The 26,427-nt window shown below is 40.1% G+C and overlaps 1 protein-coding gene across 19 annotated transcripts in view; it reads left to right on the top strand.

Moving 5' to 3' along the window:
- LOC1275271 (hemicentin-2) overlaps nucleotides 1-23,706 on the top strand; it is a 221,352-nt gene extending 197,646 nt beyond the window's left edge. For 17 of the 19 annotated variants that reach the window (XM_061659576.1, XM_061659577.1, XM_061659575.1 and 14 more), the window contains 2 exons: nucleotides 18,536-18,832; nucleotides 19,043-23,706. In XM_061659576.1, the coding sequence (XP_061515560.1) occupies nucleotides 18,536-18,832; nucleotides 19,043-19,383 (638 nt within the window). In that variant the 3' untranslated portion in view covers nucleotides 19,384-23,706. Of the gene's footprint in view, nucleotides 1-18,535; nucleotides 18,833-19,024 lie in introns of all 19 variants that reach the window. The other 2 variants (XM_061659564.1, XM_061659566.1) reach the window with 1 other exon arrangement.
- The last annotated feature ends 2,721 nt before the right edge of the window (nucleotides 23,707-26,427 follow it).

Below are 26,427 nucleotides of genomic sequence, written 5' to 3'. Positions count from 1 at the left end.
ACATAGACTTTGATTGTTCCACTGAGCGGCTGATTTTCTAGAAACAGAAAACGTCCGAAATTTAGAAAAATGCTTACCTCCAAGTCCGGGTTTCTTGAGAACCTTTTAACCTTTGACTTGAGTTTGATCTAACATTTTTAATTATATATGAATTAACTCATATAAAATTATGCATATCATTCTGTCCCCAACCACGAAGCGAATCAGACGTGATCGATACGCGCTCCAAGTGGATGGATTTTTTGCCGGACAACAAGCCACTGACCTCGACCATACGCACTGCAAAGGAATACGTGCGAGAACGATCGGAAAGCGATCTGTGCTTAGTGTATAGTGCGTACAGTGTGTAGTGCGTAGAGTTGTGTGCAGCGCGTGTATACGCGCTGCGTGTGTACTGTAGTGTAGGTTTGTGAGTGTAGAGCGCATTCGTCGGACAGGTGCGTAGCGCTCGTTCGTCGTGTACTCTCGCTCTCGTGTGTCTACTTGTGGTAAGTGATCCTCTCTTGTTTACCTATCCTTTCTCGTCACACAGTTGGGTTTTTTTTTCTCTCGCTCCGACTCTCTCATGGAGGCGGAGCCGATGGATGAATCGGAGGAGGGCTTTACTACAGTGAAGCGAAAAAGTTCTGATCCAGGACAGAATGCGAAAAAAAAGGCTAGTAACGAGCCCTTACCTTCAACGTCCCGTGATCAATTCATGGGTCAATCGTTGAAAGGGAATCCCAGATTCCGAGCGTATCCCGCATCTTATAACGGGATACATGATGTATTTTTCATGCCGAAAAATAAACAGCTCGATGTAAGAGCAATTACGGCATCAGTTTATAAAAAATATCCAGGTGTCTTAAGGCCGGGCTACATTGATCGTACTCCGTAGTGTAATTTCGATTTTCACTAGCGCATCTGGCGGCGGCTGGTGGAAGTTTTTTTTGGTCATCAAGGGAATGGTCGTGCCGGATCTCAAATTTAAGTTGTTTTTTCACCGTTTTTTGATGCGAAAATGGCTGAAATACGTGAACAACATATTCATCTATCAGCTTCATTCATCTAGCTTTTCCAGTCCAGTTAAAGTAAAAAAAAAAGGAAAAATAACTTATTTTCTGAAGCGACTTCAAGTTGTTTGGCAAAATGCTTCGGTCAGCTGCCGCCAGATGCGCTAGTGAAAATCAAAATTACGCTTGCGAGTACGATCAATGTAGCCCGGCCTTTAGACATTATTCGCCCGCGTCCAAACAAGCTGCGGGTCACCGCAAAAGACCGGATGCAAGCCAATGCTATTGCGGCCGATCCGTCCTATACGGAGGATTACCGGGTATATATTCCCGGTGGATTGGTGGAAGTCGTCGGTGTCATTGATGACTTAGATTACCCCTTAGAGGACATCCTAAAGTACGGACAAGGGGCTTTTCTACACCAATCCTCCCCTCGGGTAAAGGTCCTTGAAGTTAAAAAACTTTACGCTTCAAGTGCGGTCGATGGAAAGAAGGTGTTCCGTGAGACTTCCTCACTCCGGATCACCTTCGAGGGTACAGTCCTGCCAAACACGCTGTACATTGAAGGGCTCAGAGTGCCCATCCGTCGACCATTTGTGCAAAAATAGCATGCTGCACAAAATGTAGCCAGATTGGACATTCAGAGCCTTACTGCACAAACTCCGTGAAGTGTGGCAAATGCAAGGGATCGCATTCAACATCCGAATGCAAGGCCGAAACCCAGAAATGCATTCATTGCAAGCAGGAATGGCACGAAATGTCGTTGTGTTCTGTTTACCGGAAAAAACAATCGGAACACAAACGGGCCGTCTTGCAGAATACAAGAGGATCGTACGCCGATGTTTTGAAGTCCACCTCAAATGTGAATCCGTTCGATAACCTTTCTCTATTGGAGGGTAATGAACCGTTGCCCAATCTGGCACCATTAAATGGAGTTAAAAGATTGTATACAACACGGGTACCAAACAAAAGGACGATAAAAAAAAATGTCAAAGCTTCACCCAAAAAGGCACCTCGACGTCACGACAACGCGACCCCACGCCAACCCCAGGGCTCCAAACCCCCCCGTGACGCTCGCACCCATCCACGTTCCCGTAACCCTTCCAATCCCAGCAATCTGGCGTTCCCTAGCGAACCCAGATCTTTCTCCAGGCCATCCCTCCCAAGCCTGACAGAGATTTTACACTCTCTCCTTGACTTCCTCCACCTCCCGGAACCCCTTCCCGGATTGATTCCCCTGGCATTTCCTTTCCTAAGAGGAATGGTCAAGCAGTGGTTATCAAAATGGCCTTGTCTTAGTATGATGGTCCGATTGGATGATTAATTTCTCCAATGGCCACTATACTACAGTGGAACTGCAGAAGTTTTTTGGAAAAAATAGATTCTTTTAAGGTATTACTAGGGCAATATAATTGTAATGCATTTGCCCTAAGTGAAACTTGGCTCTCAGCCGATAAAAATATTACCTTCCCGGGATATAATATTATTCGTCAAGATCGACATGATCCAACTAGCGATAGGCGTGGTGGGGGAGTGTTAATTGGTATTCGTAGCAGTCACAGCTTCAGCAGAATACCCCTCCCCACACCCGAGATAATCGAATACGTCGCGATCCAGGCAAAGCTAGGAGATCTTAACGTTTCTATTGCCTCAATTTATATCCCACCGGGAGCCAATCTGGATCCAAAGAAGATCAACAAGGATCTTGAGACAGTAGTAACGGTACTACCAAAACCATTTTTCATCCTGGGCGACTTTAACGCCCATGGATCAGATTGGGGTTGCACGCATGACGATAATCGTGCACCAATCATTAGGGATATTTGCGACACACACAGTTTGACAATTCTAAACTCTGGTGAAGCAACTAGGGTGCCCTCACCTATGGCACGACCCAGCGCAATAGACCTTTCTCTTTGTTCGTCGTCTTTAGGGCTGGATTCTATGTGGAAGGTAATCCAAGACCCGCTTGGTAGCGACCATCTGCCAATAAAGATCTCGATTATCAAGAGGAGTCGCACAGTCGATCAAGTCCCCGCTAATTGTGACTTAACGAGGAACATCGACTGGACGAAATACGGCGACCAAATAACCGCTTTGCTAATCCGCGTAGAACCCAGTTTCTCCGTAAATGAGGAGTATGCAAATCTCGTTATGGCGATAAACGAGTGCGCCCTCGGTGCCCAAACGAGGCCGCCCCCCCAGGCAAGGATTTTTAAAAGACCACCCACTCCTTGGTGGGACGCGGATTGTAAAGCGGCATTCTCAGCGAAGCGGAAGGCTTTTGCCAGGTATAGAGACACCGGTTCCATGGATCTATACGTTCATTATAGAGGCCTGGAGCGTAGGTGCAAAAACTTGCTTAAAGCAAAAAAAGGTCATACTGGCCGAGGTATGTCAAAAACCTCAAGCCTTCCACTTCGCTAACGGAGCTTCAGAGCATGGCGAAAAGGATGCGCAACAGCAAAGCAACAAACGAGAGCGAAAGGGTTTCTGGGGCATGGCTAGAGCCATTTGCACAAAAAGTCTGCCCTGATTTCGCTCAAGCACCACCATATCAACAGAGTGCTCATGGGAGTGATCCGCAAATGGATTCACCGTTCTCAATGGTTGAGCTATCGCTTGCTCTGTACTCCAGCAACAATTCGTCTCCAGGACTGGATCAGATTCGGAACAAATTGCTCCATAATCTGCCAGATCTGGCGAGGAAACGGCTGTTGAGATTATTCAACATTATGTTGGAGCTTAACACCGTCCCGTTGGAGTGGAGAGAAGTGAAAGTAGTCACCCTTTTGAAACCTGGTAAACCGGCATCAGAATATAACTCATATCGACCGATAGCAATGTTATCTTGTCTGCGAAAATTATTTGAGAAAATGATTCTTTTTAGACTGGACAATTGGCTTGAATCCAAAGGCCTCTTGTCAAGTACCCAATTTGGCTTTCGCAAAGGCAAGGGTACCAACGATTGCTTGGCGCTGCTTGTGTCCGAAATCGAGATGGCTCATTCTCGTAAAGAAATGATGGCATCTGCATTTCTTGACATCAAGGGGGCTTTTGATTCAGTATCAGTCAATGTTATGTGTCAAAAGTTAGAATCTGCGGGCTTAACCCCAAGACTGAATAACGTCTTATTCAACTTCCTTTCGGAAAAGGCAATGAATTTCGACAATGGCTTCATGAAAATTCGGAGAGTCAGCTTTTATGGACTACCACAAGGGTCCTGTTTGAGCCCCTTGTTGTACAATTTTTATGTCAACGATATAGATACTTGCCTTGCACCTGGCTGTAGCCTTAGGCAATTGGCGGACGACGGTGTTGTATCAGTCGCCAGCAACAACATCGCCGACCTTCAAAGTCCTTTGCAAACCACACTCAACAATTTAGAAGTGTGGGCCACAAACCTAGGTATCGAGTTTTCTCCAGAGAAAACGGAAATGCTGATATTCTCTTTCTTTTACAACACTCAGAGTAATAGACGCTTGAATTTGGTTGACCCAAAGGTCGATATCTTTTTATATGGTAAAAAGATATCCATTGCCAGATCTTTTCGATACCTAGGGGTTTGGTTTGATAGCAAAAATGTATGGAGGACACATAATTGACTATCTGGTACAGAAGTGTACAAGAAGAATCAATTTTCTCAGAACGATTACCGGACTCTGGTGGGGTGCACACCCCAAAGACGTCCTTAACCTATATAAGACTACGATACTGTCCGTCTTGGAGTATGGTTGCATATGCTTCCACTGGGCAGCCAAGTCGCATTTAATCCGACTTGAGAGGATTCAGTATCGCTGTCTTAGAATCGCGCTAGGTAGCTTGAAGTCGACTCATAACATGTCACTCGAAGTGATGTCCGGAGTGATGCCGCTAAAGCTACGTTTTGAGCTACTATCGCTTCGCCTTTTCGTCCGCTCTACAGTATCAAATCCCTTGATAATCGAGAACTTTGAAACACTGCAAGAGATAGGTTCTAAATGCAAAATCATGAAGGTCTATCATGATTTTGTTTCCTTACAGGTGCACCCTAGTACTTCTCAAAGTATAACTAGTGCCAGCTTACCAGAGTCCTGCAGTTCCATTTTAAGTGTAGATACCTCATTGAAGGAGGAAATTAAAGGTATCCCCGATAACCTTCACCGGATGACAATTCCCAGCAAATTTGTGGAGTAACATGGCCATGCTAACAGTAACCATTTTTATACTGACGGATCCTCATCAGAGCAGGGCATTGGATTTGGTGTATACAACACGTGCTCCGAAGCATTCTTTAAATTACGCCAACCATGCTCAGTATATGTAGCGGAGCTCGCCGCAATCTTTTATGCCTTATTATTGATAAGTGCATGCCCAGCGGATCAATATGTAATTTTTTCAGACAGTTTAAGAGCTATTGAAGCATTAAAATCCGTAAAGGCTGTTAAGAGCCCAGACCATTTTGTGAAAGAAATTGTAAAGGTTTTAAGCTCACTGTTTGAAAAGTCGTTTCGCATATCGTTAGTATGGTTACCTGCTCATTGTGGTATACCAGGAAATGAACAGGCAGACCATTTGGCCAAAAGGGGAGCTGCAGAAGGGTCTTTCTTTTATAGGCCTATCCTTCCTCATGAGTTCTTGCAGGCCCCACAGGCGTTTTGCATGGCACGTTGGCAAAATCTGTGGGACTCGGATGAACTCGGAAGGTTTCTGTATACTATCACTCCTCGTGTAAGCTTGAAGCCTTGGTTCCATAACACCCCTGGCGATCGTGCGTTCATTCGAATGATGTCTAGACTTAGGTCTAATCATTTCGCATTGGGTGCACATCTCCAGCGTATAGGACTGGTCGACTCCAAGGTATGTGGCTGCAGGCTTGGATTCCACGACATGAATCATTTTTTGTGGTCCTGCGTGGAATACGAGTCTGCTCGACCTGCCTTGCTGGACGCGGTCGAAAGACTGGGAAAATGTACTGATATTCCGATTCGGGATATATTAGCGGCATCGGACTGGGAATTCCTGAAGGCCATATTCGATTTCTGTAAAGAGAACGGCTTAACTGTGTGACTTTCCTTAAGCAAAATGTCTGTGAACCAACCAACATTGTTGGCAACAGCAATCTTGCATCCTATGTTATTTCCTCTTGTTTGTCTATGTGTTACATGTTGTACATCGCTTGTATGTTTGTGATGGATGAATGTATGCATGAATGTAAGAATGAATGAGTGCAATTTGTATGGCTGAGTAATCGGCATTGACGGCAGACAGAAGATCCTTGCTCGAACGATGTTCTTGCAAGGATTTACTAGATAACTGGAACGATACAGACCCCCGCCATGTCACTCGGACCACTGAAGGAAAGGACTACAACGATACCCTCGCAATGTCATTTGAGCCACTAAATGGGAACATACTCGGACCGCTTCTGATGGATGGATCCGACGAAATGCCTGGAATCCACACGATACAGACCCCCGCAATGCCATTTGGAACACTGAACTGGAATAGACAATCTCGAAACCCGAATGATGTAGACCTTCGCCACGCTTATAGGACCGCAAAATCATGGACTGGATTGATTAAAACCAAACCGTCCGAGTACACCCGGGATAAGGTGCCCTTCCATGGCTCAGAGAAGGAAATGTCTCCCTGCCAATATGGATTGTAGCGCCATGAATTACATTTGTATTTTCTACTCTTAAGCAATACGGCCTTTTTGGACCGTTACTCCTGAATCAAAAACAAAAAATAATAATTATGTATATAATGAATTAGTCTTTTTTTAGTAATATTGATTGTTTTGAGGGCACAGTTACAGTTACAGCTATATATTTGTATATGCCATGTCTATCACAAAGAATAAGGGGTGTTCCCGTGGGATAGTCGTCAATCGAATGAATTAAACCTAGAATGAACCGTCTCGAAAGCCTCTGTATAAGCTGGTATGTCCGTATAGGACGTTAAGCCAAATAGAAGAAGAAGATCACAAACAATAAAGCATGAAGTAAACAGTCAATCAGCAGCATTTAATAGCTTTTTGTAACCATTTTATTTGTTGTGTAATATGCTTTTCTCAGAATGTGTATTGAATGTTGTGAAGTTTATTTACATTTTTTCCTAAGTTCCTAAGGGGTAGGTTCCTCCACCCTTCGGTCACTTGTTGGACAATGGTCGCGGATTGGCGTACACAAATGAAATAACGTTACAAGTAAGACAGAGCTACTACACTTCCTGTTGCTACACATTCACAAGCATACCGGTAAAGCGTCGTCTAATGGTATGCAAATTGTTGTACAGGAGTATTTTCGGTGAAATATGATAATCTCATAATTACCCAGCTAACCTTGTCCACTCGAAAGGGCCCAATAGTCAACTCGTGCCCCTTTTTTCTATCCTTTTTTAAGGATAAAAATTCAACTTTCTTCGCAAAGCTGAAGAAAAATATGTGCAAGAAAAAATCTGCAGACGTTTCTTCCACAGGAGCACCTTCTGTAGATTTCCTAAGCTCGATAAACGAAATGAAATGAACCCGAAGGCTTCGCTAACAGCACTGTTGGGGTAATTTCACCGGTAGCTATGTCCCCAAAACGCTCTCTCTCACACACACACACACTCATGCACGTGCTGGATCGTACACAGGCTAGTAGGAAAATTATTGCATGAAAGTTATAATTTATGGACGACGATGGCAAATGGGCACCGGATAACAATAGGGCTGGGTCGTGGGCTTGAGCATTTCCATTGCCACCTTCCCACTACCCACTGTCGGTGGAAGCACGGGAATTTCTAGGGAGAAAAAACAGTCTCAACCTAGTACAAACACCGACCTGGGGTGCTGCTATAAGTAAGATTGTGCTTCGCAAAAAGCCAACTGAGACCATGGGAACTTAGTTTGTGGCTGGTAGGTTGAGCTGGTAAGATATTCGCTGATTTTCTTTCCTTTTCTTGTTCTCGGTCGCAGCGTGAAGGGTAAACATTCTTGAATATTTATTAAACCATCGAACCCTGTGCCGCGGGTTTGACCCACGTCCTGATGTTCGTTTTTCGTTGGACATGACTAATTCTTGAATATATTGCGTCCGGCAGTTGTTTTTTTTTTGTTTCTACTACATTTTCGTCTGCTCCAAATACAGTGTTTCAGGCTGCAGAGTTTCGTAGTACAAAAGGACTACAAGACATAGGCAAATATATAGCAGCTTGTGGGGCACACAACACAACCGTGGGCTTTATTTGGCTACTTTTAGAAGCAGTCTTTCTACAACCTCGCGTTGATAGGTATATCGGAACACGACCATAATTAAATGTTACACGGATCGGAATGACCTTACCTAAACTAATGTTTGGAACCTGCTTTCCGTATCCTGCCAAGCTTTTGCGTTCCCTGTCGCTTCAAACGGGCCAGAAATAGCTCATGGAGAAAAAAAAACCGGTTCCCCATTTTTGCTTCCAAATTTACCTGGAACAGGTTTACGGTTCAGCCACAAATGGATGAAAATCGTGTCAAAAAGACATTTTGCATCGTTTGTTCCGCGTGTCAAAAGAAGCATACTAACTATCGGGAGGAAAAAAACCACTCCGTCACGACCCATTTAGCATGGTAAGCATGGATTAGATTGCTTAATTAAACCGTTTCAACGTAGGTATGGAGACGTATGGTTGTTTACCTTTGTTCCGTAATATGGTTGATAGACATCATAGCACTCCGGGGACTCCCTTCAACAGTGCAGGAGTAAAGGTCAGTACCAGTGAAGCTATTTTTTTATTCATCGAAAGAATGAGCCTATTTTAATGATCAATTTTCCAATTATTGAACATAGCTATAAACAAATATCGTTTGTATCAGACTTTTCCGGAACTTGCTGTGGTCTTTTGTTGCAAATTAAGTAGTATCGTATATGCCGTTTGAAATATTACATAAATTAAATTTCCTTTAACACTCCTCGTTAAGCATCACGATTGCAGGTTGCTTTTACATGACTTCCGTTTGCCACACTTCAAGCATTCCAAAGGGCATAATTATCTTTCTTTTTATACTTCTTCTGTTCGACATGAACCGTCTCATTGCACCGCAAAGGTTTGCAATTTATTAATAAACTGCCTTTTCCTTGGTGATTATCGTTTCGTGGCGGTACACGGGACAATACCGTCGAAGCGTACTAATTGCTTTTCCATTGGGCTGGGGAAAAGTAGGCAGGCTGAATGAAGTAATGCATGAGCAGAAGTAATTATTGAACATGCATGCCTGATTACTTTTAAAACTAACATGTGGACCCTCAGACTGCGAATAAATTGACCCGAAACGGATGAATTTCCTTCTGTTTATATGGCACGTTTGAAGGCACACCATACACGTGCTGGAACATAATTTTCTTTTAATCAATGGTGGGTCTTTAATTAAAATGGCATGATGCGGCCAATCGTGCATTTTCATATACAGATACTGTGAACGATTTATAATGATATTAACGATATCTTTTCGTGTACTAAAAGAGTGAGGAGGACCATTTTTTAAACCTATCATGTGTATGTACTATATTCTGTGGTAAAGACTTTCATCTCAATTCAGACTTTCCGTCATTATTTTCATTGGGAACATTTATTCACGGCTTTAAACTCCTGTCCCAATGGAGTTGAATCTTCAAGGCTACATTCCATCTTTATGGCACAGCAGGATTGAAGGAAGCGAGTTGAAAAGCCAAGATGGAAGCTGTTACGGGAAGAGGCGCTCGCAAAAGATAAACTTTGCAATGATTTAAATTAAATTAATTTTCCCATCGGAGCCCCAAAACAGTTGAGCCGTAGCAAGTGCCTCGATGACGCTTCAAGATGGTTTGTGTAGAATTGGCACAGGAAAATTGTGTCTTTTCAGTGTTCCAGCGTTATACTTGAACATACTTTCATCACGCTGTTCCATGAAGCACAGCGACAAATACCGTGCAGCAGTTACTTTATCGCATCATTTAGTTTGCTCTGAAAGTTTGACTTAGGCGGTTTTTGCAGCAGAGACGATTATTTTTTTGTTTTAACTCATTTATTCAACATTCTTATGTTTCTTTGACCAGAAAATTGTAGTACCAATTTTTAGGGCCACGTGATTCACAATTTTCAACGATTAGAGTCTTTAAATTTCTTTGAAAAGTGTAATGTTCTTCGAACGAAATTAAATTAACATTAAACCATGACAAAGAAAATTCCCTATTTCATTAATCAAGTTTTATCAATGATCGTCATTATTCAGCCCGATATATTTTTTATCATGTTTTAAAACATTTTTTTAATATAACAAATATCTGTAAGTATTCCTACATCTATACAGAATTATCAAAAAAAATGCTTAATATTTAATATAATTTTATATCCGATCAGGCAAACAATATGAAACATAATTGTTTTTGAATGTAAACAAGAGCAAGACCATATAATAATGATCATCATAAATGTTCGCTATTTTGTGTCTTTTGTTATTGAAAATGTTTGTTATATAGTTGAAAGCACTATTGAGACTAGAATACAAAAACATTCGGCCGGATCTGCTTTGCTGGAAATTAACATAAAATAACAAATGTATTAAATTATCATCTGAACATAAAATAGTATAGGAGGATGTAAAGAAAAATCATACAAACCAACAAACAGCAAACGCGATATCTCTTCGTTTTAGCGACGTAGCAAAAAAAAGGATGTTTTTGTGCACTGCATTCTTACCATGCTTCTGTGTTTTTTCGCTTCACATCGAGGATTTTTGTACACGAATACACACAACGCCATATAATGCTTAATTGCATTTTAATTCCTAACACATTGCACTGTAATTACGAAACCACCCATCCTTTGCAACTTCCGCTGCAGTATGAGCAGGTGCTTTTGCTGTGTTTTACCGCTTTCTTTCACCGACGTGTTGATTCTATCGAGGGGTCTCGATCTCGCCATTGAATGAACAAACGCGATAAAAAAAAAGTCGATTCACAGCGGGAAAAGGGGTAGGAATTGTACTGTTTAATATGCACCTTGCAACACTTGGGTTGGCACAGTTTTATCCTTTCGCCCACCGTAGTATTGAAATTAGTATACAGTGAAGAGAAAAGGGAGAGAGAACAGGAAAGAGAGCGAGAGCCAGCGGCAGAGAGCAAGCTGGAATGGTAAGCCTGATCCAGTTGCAGCTAGAAAGCAGCAGAAGCAGCATGGCACAGATTAAAATAGCTTTACCCTAAGAAACAGCCATCCTGTTCATGTTCTCGCGTCGTTGTGTGTCGTTTACGGCTACCTCAACCCTTTTCTGCCTTCTTTACCAGGCGATTTTTTTGTCTCTGCTTAACAATTTGTCCCTGACATTCCATGGACACGATGATCGTGCAGTGGTTTCAAGCAAAAGGATATAAAAAGCAACGAGTCAGTTGTGGCTCAAAATCTAACCTCAACGGACGACAACGATGACGCTGACAACTCCCGTCGTGCAGGTGTAAATTATGCAGTTTAGATTTAATCAATTTCGTGCCTGATATCGTGGTACATGGTGCATGCAAGCAACGCTCGCACTACATTGACCGATGAGGTAGAAAGCATTCTAAATGTTTTTTTATGTGGTAGTGAATTTTAAACGTTGGTGTCGTTTTATTTTCCTATGAGACACATGGGTAGTACCGTACCATTAACGTGATCTATTGCAATATGGTCGATTCGAATTTTTCTGCTTGTTCAAAGGGTTATATTGTATGTCATACAATGTCATATGTCAGTATTGCAAACTTACAAACTGTTTGGAAAAATGTAAAGCCCGGCAATCCTAAATGTTTTTTTTAATTACGCTAAAAATAATTTAAATAGCCTGTGTTGCACTCATCACACTCCTCTTAGTAATGTTTCCCTCAAATATATTTAAAAAAGCTCATTACTTCTTGCTTCTTGGAAAACACACAGCTCATACGTTTTTACCTCAAAAGCACTTAAAGCATACAACATCGAACCAAATGTAATGAAATGAACAGTTTGTTTTTAATTTTAGACCATTGTGAATAATTCATTAGTAGCAATGACGATCGCAATAAATTAAGTGCCCTTTTAATAGAACAAGTTGCTGAGGTACACACACGTATGTGTGCATGTGATGTTGAGTTTTAAATTCTAAAATCTTGGAACACTATGCATAAATGTGCTAAAAGGTATGAAATTTATGCGAACCACTGACAGTCGGACAGTATTCATTTCATAGCAAAATGACCACGTAGCATTCCAATAATGACCAATATAGTTCTAAATGAGCCGGTCTCGTAGTACAGTCGTCAACTCGTACGACTTAACAACATGCCCGTCATGGGTTCAATCCCCAAATAGACCGCGCCGCCATACGTAGGACTGACTATCCTGCTATGGGGGGGAATCAATCAGTCATTGAAAGCCAAGCCCACAAGTGGGTACAGGCAGGCCTTGACCTACATCGGTTGTTGAGCCAAAGAAGAAGAAGTTCTAAAATTATTTAGTATCAGTCATTAAAGGTCAATAGACTAAATTGGGGGATCATCTGCGTATTACATAACCTAGGCCAAGCGCTCTACAGTCACCCATATACCGTTCAGGACGTTCAGGCCAAGCGCTCTACGGTCAGCCATATACCGTTGGTGAAAGGCTCCAACAAATTTAGCATAGTAATTAGCACTCTTTCATGTTATTAATTTTCATAATTTTAGAGTTACTTAAACTTTCCGAAGTATCAGAAATGAAAGAGTGTTGGAAATTTACTGCCTTACCTGCCATTAAATACCTGATTGCTTTAATAACGTTCTTCATTTTTTTGATAGAATAATTACTGCTTCGAATTTGATCCACATTTTTGTTCCTGGCTTGGTTACTGAATATGTTTGAACATGTTAATAACATGAACCTTATCTATATTTAGCAAGCTAATGATTAAGACTTCGTGCCATAAGCGCTCATGCATTCCCATAACTTTCTAGATACCGTAACAAGTTCAATAGTGCCAAGCATGAATATTCCTTCTGGATTTTATCAGCCTGCGCGACATTTTCCTCATCATAACTAATGTTTTTTTGTATTGATGCATACATTCTAAATAAATTCTAACTTAAAAATATAATTCTATGTATTTCTTGACAGCTTACCTTTGAACAAAATGTAGCTTCTTTACTAGTGTAAAGCTCATCGAAATAAATTTGTTACAACCGATAGCTTTGACGCGGCCTTGAACAATATTTAGTTGTTCTTATCAATTTATTATATTCACGTAGTCTCAAGCTCGTTGTCAGAATCATGAATAATTATTTGTTAATTCCAACACCCGCATGTTTTTGAAGAGTTCTCTACATGGTAGTATCCAAATATTTTCTTAAAATTCATTTGTTTCCCGTCTTTTATTTGTATTAATTAAAATCAGACAAAATTTTCTCCATTATTTAATTCCTGATAGTTCTAAATTATTTTATTGCTTTAAAATTATGAAATACACTAATACCCTTTTTGAAATTACTCTGATATTTAAATTCATTAATCCGAACCACAGGTGGCCGCCGCTGTATGTATTTTTAAAGCACCACGCCTCGTACAGTAAGGGTGATGAAAATAGTTTTTTTGTTTTGATAATACAACTAAACATTAATTTCTTTAGCAATACGGCCATCTTGGACCTTTAACTTTCACAGTGTACTTTGGTTTCCGAACTAGTCTCCAAAATTACAATTTTAATAGCATTATTAAAAGTTCGCAAAATTTCAAGATACTGTCATGAAAAAAAAACATCTTGTGAATGTTTAATGATGCTGCTTATATTGCAAAATGATCCTAGAAACTGCGTAAGAAATATCCATTTTTGTAATAGTGAATATTGTTACAGAGTAATCTACCCCACACACGTTTCTATCAAGCTGATTTTCCTTCAGCAGGAAGAACAATAAATATAAAACGAATGAATCATCACAAAGCCATGGAGACGAACGATATTTCTTCGAACATGCCTTTCTTATAACATTGTAAAAGTAGCCATGTACAAATCCTTCATTACCGGTAAAATAATAAAATCCATCTAAAAAGCATCGTATCGTAAGCATGTCCGCTTTCATCCCTAAGGATCTGCCTTTTCTATTCTTTTTTTTGCTTAAGTTTTCCATTCTCACCTTGCTTCATCTACATTTACTTCCTTTTACAATATCAAGTAAAAACAGAAAGTGGAAATTAGTTGTGCAAGGATTTCAGAAGGCACTGAGAAGAAAACTTTTCCAAAAACTGACCTTTCGCAAATGATAATCCCTTGTGGAGCCCTGTACACCGTAAGGCGTACAAAGGTTGAGCAGAGACGTGGCTGAGTAGGGAAACAAAAAGTCTAGTAAGTGCAATTACAATTTCTCACTCGCACTCAACGATTTGCTGGGTTCAAGCTGAAATGGTGGTACCGGCAAAAACTAAATCCGGTAAATGCATTAGTGTTCGATTAATTAACATAGAAATGTGTCCACCGTGAACAGCTTTTCTTACATCCTGAATGCTCATGCTTTTGTGGACGAACAAAAAACACTAAAAAGGACCGACGAATGCCATCACAACCAACGACAAAGCGAATGGCAAACCGTTAGAATCGAGTGCAAATGGAAGTAAACTTTCGAGTGGATTTATTTTCGTCCCCTTTCTGTTCGGTCGCTTAGTGCCTTACGAGACGAATTGTATAAGTTCTGGTGCAAATTATTGAATTTACCATCTAAAGACTTCGTAAACGGATGAAACTTTCTTACGCTGAGAAATGGCCATCTTCGATTTCGTTCGTGAAACAAAATCCTGAGTAATTGAGAAAGTACCAAACGAACTCTGATTCTTTGCCGCTGTCACCAGCTTTTCCCAGGCGTATTTGAAAGAAATTGATCCCGCTGGTGAAGCAGAATCAGTGCGGAAGTAGAAACATGGTTAGGGGTTTTGAATGGAGTAAATTCACTAATTGACGCCAAACTGCTACGGTTTTCTAAATCCAGCCGGAGTCTCGAAAGAAACTAACAGCAATGGCAATTTATTGTTTGTTGTTTTGTGATTTGTGTTTGGGTTGTGCTAAAGGCTTGAAGGCATAATGAGAAAGCTTCTTTTACGACACAGGAGAAATCAAATGCACTCATTTTCGTTAATTTAATTTGGTTTTAGAATAATTTCGATTACAGATTTCAATTCCTTGGATACCTAGTAACTTCATTATTTTTTATTCTTGAAGAATTTGAAGTTACATTTAAAGTAATGAAACAGTTCCAAAATGAAAACTTACTATAGGCGTATATAATGTATTGAGGCGTAATTTAATCTAATAATGGGGGCCTTCACGATTCTAGTTAGTTTTTTGTATGGAGTTTGACAGTTGGAGGCTGAAATCATGTAAACAATCCATACAAAACCACACAAAAAACTAGCCTGCGATTTTCAGTCTAGAAAATTTTAGCCTTAAAGCTAGAATTAGATTCGAGTACCTGCTCGAAAACACGGGTTTGTTTACATTTATCCCAAGGTGCATTAAAGAAATCAGGTGATCGAATCTGGAATCAAAGTGTATGTAGTCCAGGTGGTCTCATAGCATTTTTTATAACCAAATTTGAATATCACTTTTTGACAGAACGAGTGAAAACTTTTGCTCCAACGAACTTTCTGGAGGCTTGACGAATACTCAAAACACTCTTACAATCTTCATTCAGAAGCAGAAGCGATAAAAATCAGCCTTCTAAATTCATACACCTTGGGATAAGCCCACCTGTATATTATATTCACTTAGATAGCTGCTCGAAAACTGCTATACAATGCAAACAGCTGACAGGCTGAAATTTCAGCCTACGAGCTTCAAATGGAAAGGACCCCAATATCGTTAAATACTTTAATTTAACAAAAAATACCTAGAAGCAATATAATAATCTTTTACTTCTTACATTTGTTCTGAAGTTTTCCTAGCTAAAATATACATCTTAACTTATCAATTCTTAACTCAATTTGTCATGTCCATCTCATCAACCGCAGCACTAAGGTTATCAATAATTATTTCTTCAAGCAATATACTATCAATACTTTGCAGGATTGTGTTTTAGATAAGCATTCCCATTGATTTGTAAGTTCTCTTGATATGATTTATTTTCTTTTTTCAATCTAAATAAAAAAATAACTCGATCTAAATAACTCATGGTTATTTGGCTTTCATTTTTGTTTTGAAAATCTCTTCAAAAAGTGAAGTTCAACACAGATGTTTCCAAATTTCTACCAAAATACCAAATTCGGTTCCACAGTAAAGCTCCACCATTTGCCATGTAACATTAAACAGTTTACATTAGTCCTAAATCACGACTCAGTTGCCCTTCCACCGTTCCGAGGAGACCGGTAAGCTTTGTCGACACGTAAGGTTGCGCAAAAACGAAAGCCATAATGTAAACATTGTCAGTGACGACGACGATGATGATAATGAAGGAATTTAGCTGGAACGCTCTAGCAGGAAAAAAGTGCCAGGGCAAACAGCACACCACCCAAATACGCCCGGGTATACATTTGTGCTGTTTTTACTGCAGCCGTCCGTTTCGACCCCGTACAGAAAAAGTTCTCTTATGTAAGCTTCGATGGTGGGAAAAAGATATCCCTGTCACAGAAACAACCTACGGCTGGGCTGCTCGTTCCATGGTGGGTAGGGCTACTGTTTGTCTCAGTGGAATGCTGCAAACGACGTGGCGGAAATGAATCGCTGTTGATGTTTAATTTTAGTCCAGCCCGCCCATCACACCAAATGGTTCGCACCAAACGCAACGCACAGGGATGGATAACATGTTCCGCTATGAAGAAGCCTCCCGTAGGCACATGGAAGTATGGGAAGTGCAAAAAGGGACGTTCGCTTAGTTTTGGGGGTGTTTTTTTATTTTTCACGCCTCGTTGAGACCGCCCTCCTCCGAAAGGACAGTTGTGGTGTTTTCCACCCTCATTTTTCCCCTTCCTACTCTTGTTCTGTGTTCATCCAGTATCGTTTAGATAAGGACGATCTCATTTTTCATCCATGTACTAACACTCAACCTCTGCCACTGTCGGCTGCCTTCGGTGCTTTTGAAACCTTGTAGGAAAACCAAGAGACTTTAAGCTTTACCGCTTTGCTGGTTTAGAGCAGCTGGTGTGTACTTGTTGCGGTTCGACATTTGACGGGCTGGGTCATCACGGTTTGGAAGGAGGACCTAATTAATTGTAATGCCTATTTCAACCTACCATTTGTTAGTAATCGGGTCAGATATTCGCCATTCTAGCCGCTGGCCGAGATGGCAAAGCTCTCATCCCTGACGTTAATGACCGATTGTTTGATGGTGCCTCAAAACTAAACAGAGCCGAAATTAGTCCCACCCAAAATCAGATGTGGTAAGACTTTGTTTGATTTGGTAAAACAATGCAAACACTTGTTCTGGGCCCTGAAGCGATACAGATAAGGAGCGAGAACTAACAAGGTGTGGCACAACACATGTTATTCTAAGCGGTGGTACACGAAACAACGATAGTAAATCAATTCATGCTTATAAGGGGAAGAGAGAAACATGCATCAGGGACAGGATCGTTTGTGAACTGTATAACATAATTTCTGTTGCATATCCATGACGTCACTCTTCGATTCCTGTGCATTACTAGGCCTGTTGTATGAAAAGCTCATAATTCCGAGCAATATTTTCAGAGCAGATGATGTTTTACGCTAATTGAAATGATCATTCAAAATTCGTTGACATTTATTAAATAATAAATTTTAATTATTTAAAATATGTACTCGTTTACAATAGTACATGCAGGCATATAAGTAAACAATTCCGTGATAAGGTTGACTTGGTAAGACTTGACTATCCAGATGCGTAGTACTCAATAAGAATCGATATGGCGGCATTACCACGTAAGTTGTTATGCCTAATAGAAGATGTGTTGGAGTCAAATAAATCACAAATCCTTGGTACATTTATACGAATATTTTTGTATTATGCCATTGCTTTTACGGAAACAAGTCACGTAAGGCGCATGAACTATGTGGGTTGGAACAATAAGAGACGTACAGATCACAATTATCTTAATTATGAAAATATTTCCTTACATTTGCTAATACCAAAGAGACAAAATAGAAAACATTACCCTGAACAACATTACAGCAATATTTTTGTAACATAAAATCAAGTACAATATTACCACTTCGCAGTAAAAGCAGAAGAAGACATGGCAAAAACAAACCTATTGCATATTAAAAACTCATCACGTTTTATTCAAATTGCACATTTGTTCAAATTTGCACAAAAAACACGTCTGTGTCTTCATACAATATCAGCAATAATGCTCCTGAGATTCTTGACAACTCAATAAAGATATCGTTCAGTGTCACACAACATCATCGAGAATGACCTTTGGGACATTTGCATCCCATGTTGCTCACTTCTATACGAAGCGTCGTTCAGTACATAGCGAACATACGCATCCTCCTAGTCATAGCCGAAACAAAGCTATCAAAAAACGGGCATAGTTGATCGCAATTCTATGCTTGCAATCGAACAGCAAACTCTTAACTGAACACGTTTGTTCTTTTCTTTGTTTTGTAGTGCCAACGGCCACAATAATCGGTGGACCAGATCTGCATGTGGACAAGGGCAGCACCATCAACCTTACCTGCGCGGTCAAGTACAGTCCGGAGCCGCCAGCGTACATCTTCTGGTATCATCATGACGAGGTGATCAGCTACGATTCGAGCCGTGGAGGTGTTTCGGTCATCACGGAGAAAGGTGACGTCACCACCTCGCACCTGCTGATCCAGAATGCTGATCTGGACGATTCGGGCAAGTACTCCTGCTCACCGTCCAACGCAGACGTGGCCAGCGTGCGTGTGCACGTCCTCAACGGTAAGTGTAACCATGAAGCTGGTGCTACCGAATAGGCACCTGACCAGTGCACGAGTGAGAACGAGCTCAGTTCGCATAGAAAGGTGTGAGAGGAAACATGTGCCTTTCCGCATCGCGCTTTGTTCCCCTGCTGAGTGTAGTGTAGGGAAAATAACACAAACCACACGTCACTTCTATTAACGCTGATATCAGTTCGCGCGGTCGTTTCAGGTGAACATCCGGAGGCGATGCAGACTGGTGGCGCCACGGCAGTCGTTTCGTCGGACGCTCTCTTGTTACTACCACTGATCCTGCTCGCACTACTGCTCCTCACGATATCTCCATCAGCATCGATGAGCGTCGTTTCGCCGATTCCCAGTAGAAAACTCGACCGACAACCGACCTCAAGCGAACGAAACCTATCGGTGACGTTGGCTTCATTCACCACCGGTGGGTGTAGTAGAGACCAGGCGCTTCTTCAGCATGGGGTAGCTTCAAATATTCACCACCACATTACCGTCACTGTCTGCATCGACGAACGGACGTCCGTACGGTGTGATTCTGCGAGATGATAAACCCCCCATCGATTTGGAACCGAGAGCAGTAGTGTCTGGCACCGAAACCAGGACAGGGGGTCATAGTTTTTTGTTTTTGTTTTTGGCTTTCGTTACCATAGATAACTTTACCTTTTCTCCACTACTCTGAATGCTAGAGAAGCAGCAATCGTAGTTTTGCCATGGGAGGGTACGTTCATAAATCCGTTCCATGTCTCGGGAGACATCGGGAGCGTAAGTGTTTGTGAGAGGATGCGATTTTCTCGCTGTCTATTGTGACAGGTACTAGGTGAAATGGTAGTATAGCATCAAGCACATATACTTTGGATTTGGTTGAAAACAGAAGCAGAACATAAAGCTAGTTGATAGACATGTGGTTTTATTGCAGTTGTTCGTTGAAATTTATTTGATTTGTCTCATTGTTTTCAAATTGATTGGCATATGCTATGTTTTGATATTTTTTTTTCTCGACCGAACATCGTATATTATTTTACTTTTAATGAATCTTCATTTTATTTTGCTGCAAAAGAAGAGTTTTGTTTGCTCTATATAAACCACAGTCCTCCTGAAACAACCGAATACGAACGGTACAAATTTAACACGTGCCCATGTTGACTTAGAACCATCGAAATGTTATTATGCCACAAAATACGTGAAGGATATTTGTTTACGTTTAATGATCGTTTTTATATTGTTGTTCACAGGCACGAATAAAACCTATAGGAAAAATATTATTTAAATCCGTACTTACACTTTGAAACAATTAAAAAAACGAGATCGTTATCTTTCATCTCACCAATGCGAATGTTTTACTATAATTTTTGTTTTCAGCATTTAGATAAATCAATCAAATTGATGATAGAATAAGTAAAAAACTGCAAAATTGGTAGCACTAGGATGACTGAGGAAATGCAACTTTTCACTCACAATATCTTGTACATTTAAGAATATGAAAAAAAAACATACAATCCCAAGGCTCATACACTCAACAAAACGTAACAACCACATTAAACTGCAAAATAGAAAACCCCTAATCACTACACAACTATTTCTACACCCGGTACATAACAAAAATACACACACACAAACAAAAACGACAGCAACACTCAACAACAAAATGTCATTAAAAAAACATAAAAAAAACAAGTTGAATGATGACAAGCGAGATTTTAATCGTGGTGTAGTTTTTGATGCATAAAAAAATCTATATAACACAATTTCATGCTGGCAAATTTGGATTGGTCAAGTTGTAAAGTTTGCGGTAGAGTATGAAAACATTTGTGTGTGGCAATTAGTACTGAATGAGCTTAATTTTCCTCTTTCGTTCATTCATCTTACCAACAGAGCTGTACTGTACATAATACTATACGATTAGAATCTTTAATCACTTCACTATTGTTCCGAAAAAGCACACACACACACACAGAACAAGCAACGAAACATTTTGATGAAACGTAAAATGGGAAGCAATATGAATGAATGCGTTCGAATAGAAAAAGACAAATTTTGCGAATGTATTTGCAAAAAGCATAAATGAAAGTTGTTACTAGTCTTTGCGTGCAGCAAAGATTTAAAAACAAATCACATCATCGGAGGAAATTAAATGGAAATCGTTTAAAATAGATCTAATGTTTGATTGCCAACCTCTAGAACAATGCCTTTTTTCAGATAATTTAAAATTCTGTGGCTTTTCCTGTTCCACACACCAACTGCCAGATAAGCCCGATTGCCAAGATTCCAAGAAAATTAATTATTTAAAAAGGATATGTGAATCAACACACCACCCGTAACGAAGTTTATTACATTTGGTTCCACTAATTAACTCATCATGATCAACAAAAAAAAATCTTCACTGAGCGAAATCAATTGCGAAACAATTTGTTCATAATCAGCCCATTTATGGAAACCCATTATAATGCCATTGGCAGATCCCTGGCACGCTTCCAACCTTTCTTCCCACGCGAGGACCATTCTACCACCCCGATCAGAAAGCAAGCATGATATAACGTTGGCACACAGTTTCAGTTAACTGCTGTCGGGGTGTTTGTTTTTTTCCAGATAATGGGTGCGGTTTTACTTATCTTTCGCTCTTTTTTTATAATGTCGTGCAATAGCAGCGCTTATCGGGTAACCATTTCGACATCAGCTGGATCAGTGCCGTAACTACCACAAACCAAAATCGCTTCTCAGTGGGCTTTCCACCACACGCACTTCAAACCATACGAAGTGTGTGTGTGCGTGTGAGTGGTTGTGTGCTGGCTTTTCAGTAAGAGTTTGTGGTTACGAAATCGAGCAGAAATGAAGGCAGAGAAATAAAAATGATCCCACCGTCTCGAAAGAAAGATTTTTCCTGTGTGTGTGCTTGGTGTTCGGTTTAACAATCGTCGGGATGCGGTTCGGCGGAAGTGAAATGGTATAAAAGCGAAAGAGAAGGGATGGAAAACAATTTCCGAAAAGCGTGCACCACGACGCTCTACACGCAATCGCCACACGAGACACGCCTGGGACGCCTTTCAATATCATTAAAAAAATATTGATGCATAAATAATTGATTCGGTTTTTCACTTCTCTGGTCTGCGTGTGGCTTTGGCCACTCGGCTTCAAACGTTGACCAAAGACGGGCTTTACTTCCGGCTCAAGCCAGTTTTTTCACATCACGTTCGTTGCGTTCGTTTCTGTTCTGTGCGAGATTTTATACCTTCTTCTACGCTTCGTATCACTTACAGACGAAAGCTCCTCCAATAACGATTCAAATCAAGTCTCACCGAAACGAAATACCGAAAAATCCGAAGCTAAGCAAAGCCTAAGCTACGTGTGTGCCCACTGGCAACACGGATCCTTCTGAATCATTCAACAGTAAAAGCCACCCTTAACCGACACCTTGTAGGTGTTGGGAGAAAAATGTAACCCTGTAGCTCAAATGGCACGTTTTCTTTAGCGGAAGCGTTTCCCCACGGGATAGCACGGCGTACTTGTGCAAACGAACGAGCACAAATCATTTCACTCCCGATCATTCCGCCCTGCGCCTAATTCGCAAAGCTTTCGCAGTCAAAACAAAACACAAGCTAAGAATAAATTGAGTAACTTTTCAACTTTTGCAGCCGGTGAAATGGAATGATGCGAATATTCGCAAATGATTCTTCAACTAGGATCGCTGTTGAATGCGGACTCGGAACCGGGAGGGGAGTGGAGGATGCTTCATGGGAAATTGATAAGATTGCTTTTATTGCACAAAAGTGACGATCGCAGAAAGGTAGGGCTGGAAAGCTTCGATCGAAATCCAGATGCCACCAACCTTATCCGTGCACAGTGATGAAGAAGAACTTAATTGGTGTTTTTGAACTTTCGGGAAATTGGTAGGAAAGTTGAGGTTTATAATTGAAACCATACAGCAGAGAAGGCAATCACAACCGCAAGCCTGGCACGGTGGTTCGAGGAAAAGTTTAATTTTCATACTGTCGCGGTTTAGCTAATGAAGAGTTGATGAAACGTGCAGCATAAAGATTGAAAGGAAATTCAGAGACGGATGTAGATAAAAGTGTATAAAGTTAGTATAATACAGGAGGTTCAAACACTGGCATGAATTCCGCTCTAAAAATACACACACCAACTTAATTTACAGTCAATCAGCAAGCATAAAGATTGAAGTTGGAGGATAAATATCCATTTTCCGTTGAATGATGGGAAATATTGACGTTAGCAAAATGTGTACATATTACAGTTGGAAGTGGAAGTTAAATAAATCCAATGCATACCTACGAAAAAACCGTAATAATGTATGATTTTTTGTAATCAAGCAAAGTTATGAAGAACAGAAACATAATAAACCCGAAAAACAATTCTTGAATCTTGAATTAAGTGCATAACTGAATAAGAGAGCTAATCCAAAACCATTCCAATGGGAAGAATCGAATGCGGAAATAAAAAATCATTCGAAACATTTGTAAATATCACTATGTAAACTACTTCTTGAGTAAAACATTAACATACCGACTAAAAACACCCGCAGCGGCTCGCACAGTATAAAATCACATCAGTTACAAACATAAGAAAATGAATTGCGAAACAGCAAAACTTGACGTACAAGAGCAGTTGTGTATTTGCGATCAAAAGTGGAGACAAAAAATAATTTTGAACCCGTTCCAAAGGATTGAGGTTTAAATGCTGTGAACCTGACAAAGAACGCGCGAAAGTGTGAGTGAGAAGGATAGGGCAAACCCTGCAAGAGGGAGGCAAAAAGCAGAATGTACTGTAAAGCGAACAAGTGGCAGACAAGTAGATTGTGAAGTGGTTTGAAGAATGATTAATAAATATAGCATCTGAGTTGATTATAAAACTATAGACCATCATCTCGTTCTTCAATGTTTTACTCATGTTTCGAGTTTTGATTTTTTTTTTTTCGTTTCTCACCATCTTTTCCAGATTTAGTAATGCAAGACCGAAAGGATGGAATATTCACGATCAAAAAGACAGCACGCCTCGACGAGGGTCTATCTAGTGCACTTAGCCTTTGCCCCGAGCACAATTTGCGGGAAAAATTATGAACTGTTTCAATCTGTTGAGATTCTTTCCCCCTTTTTGCGATTCAATTTTCGCATTTCATGTGCCACCAACGCTCCTACCCCAAACACAGCGACGGTTATTAAAATGGAAAGAATTTTATTGACCAAAGAAACAGACATGCTACACACACTGGGGATTTGTCCTCGAACGGTTTGCTGGATGGGTCGGTCTTTAGCAATAGGGTATGAAACGATTTTCCGCCATATCAGTGCCCGAACTGAACTGTTCCCTGTCATTGTACGCTAAGGATGCGTATAAAAACATGATATTTATGATTCGTTTTGTGTCGTTTTCCCCCAAACAAAACTGAAAAAGATGTTCTGATTGTTTCGCATAGCAAGTATTTAAATTATTTCAATTTACTGTGTTCCGTTTGTGTGAGTGCCGTTTAAATGCGTGTAATTTGCGTGTAATGCGACCAAGAGGAAAATTGTTTGAAGTTTATGAACAAACTATAGCGTTGTAACATTAATTATATCGTCTAAGCATCATTCTTTAATAGTTCATTTTAATTTCTTGAGATCGCTTTCTTAAGTCACACTTCAAATTATGTAATGATGAATGATTCATTGAAGATTTATAAGAAGAATCTAATTATAAAAAAAAACCATCTTTTAAAATCCTATGGAACGCCCAAACCACTCAATTCATCATTTGTAGCTTGACTTTTTTTCTTCACAAGATTTGTTTTTGGAGTCCGCTCAGAAGAAGGTTTTAAGTCCTTTTGTTTTTTTTTTGTTACATTTGACTTTGTTTAGTATAACCACATATTAATAGTCAACAAAAAGTGTGACAACAGATGAGTAATCATTAATTTTCTTAGCTTTCCGAAAAGCTTTGGAAGTCAGATTCATTACAGCTTTTTAAAGGATTAATTTAATACCACTACTATAGGAACGCAACACCTATAGTAGTACTGAGAAAAATGCTGGTCATTATTGCTGGTGCTGTGTAGCACATATCAGAATATTGAAAACACAGTATATTAAAGCATACTCCTCAAAAGCGCTCAAACATCAAAATCATCATACCGCAAATAATTGCTCCATCAATGTTAACTCATTCTTGTTACGATGTCTGGTATTTGATACTGATATTGCTTTGAAGGAGGATAAAATATTTTATTTCACAAATGACAAGTTGTGTAAGCGTACCAGACTCCAGTGGGCTAGCCATGTTAGAGGCGTATTCGTGGTAGGCGTAGGTGGTAGGATGCTATGGCAACGTACGGGAAAACGGAGTGACAGACAAAGGTTCGAGGCTCTGAGTGATTACAGAAACTCCTGTAGCAAGCCAAAGCCGTAAAGGGTTTAACTGTCATTTTGTTTATTTTATTTTATGAAACGAACCAATAGACCCTCTGGAGAACATATTTGCAATATTGTAAGTACTAGTTTCGCGTGTTGAGTAAAGTATTTGCAGCGCCAAATAAGCAAGTAAGTATACTTATACGTAAAATAGGATGACAAATAACATATATCACAGGGTTTGTCTAATCATGGTCTTGGTTCCAATTCCCTTCAAATAAAGTTGATTTCCTATAATCAAATGTTCTATCGCATGTTTCAATAAAATGCAACTGATTACGACCGAACCCGTTTTACATCGTTCCTTACAAATTTCATATGATATTGAATCATTGATTAAATGTTTATAAGTACACCATGAAGTGGTGGGCAAAACGGCTCCAATGCTGGATCCGACCAACTCCAGATAATTTCGGAGCCGACTCCGGAGCTAGCTCCGCATCAACGGCTCCGCACCCACAGCTTCAGAGCCGGTTTTCACACAGTGCAGCAAAACAATTCCTTTTCAATCAAGTTTGAAACGGAAAAACTCGTGGAAAATGCAGCAGATACTAAAGTTCAAGGGTGGTCCAGTGGTATATTTGGCTTATATTTGGCTTAAAAACTTGTAACCAATGCGTTGATTTATTTAGCATAAGATTGATATCTCTCTATTAAGTATGTCTCTTGAAGATAAACCATAGAAAGATTTCACTGTGATTCTTATTTCTTGAATTATTTCATTTCATTTAATTTTTACATAATTTAATATCTGCCATCATGGCTAAATAACGAATATTGAAATCTCATATATAACAAAAGAGTCTTAATAATAAACTAAACTAACGTCTAACCTAAATGTAAACTGAATCGAGTTCTTCATACACAAGGCTTATCTTGCTACCCATATAGATAAATAAATAACTCGAACAAACGTATATGATGCATGCGTATATGATGTAAGTGCATCGTTAGACATCTAAAACAAACAAGACTCGAACCTGTCTAGTTCCATACATTTTTCATGTTCGGTGTCTTTTTGGATTGGTGCCAGAGCGCTGGCTAACTGACAGGCAAGCCAGCCAGCCTTGAGTAGCTAAGGCATGTCTATAACAACTACAGTTGTTGCGCCACATAAGAAGAAACGATGCTTAGGGATATATCCACATTTTTAATTGTTTTTGTATTTTTTTGATTGAATAATCTTTTTTTT

The sequence above is a fragment of the Anopheles gambiae genome, chromosome 3 (genome assembly GCF_943734735.2).
Source record: "Anopheles gambiae chromosome 3, idAnoGambNW_F1_1, whole genome shotgun sequence".
Lineage (NCBI taxonomy): Eukaryota > Metazoa > Arthropoda > Insecta > Diptera > Culicidae > Anopheles > Anopheles gambiae.
Note: the sequence above shows the minus strand (reverse complement) of the source record. Positions and strands in the feature narration are given on the sequence as shown.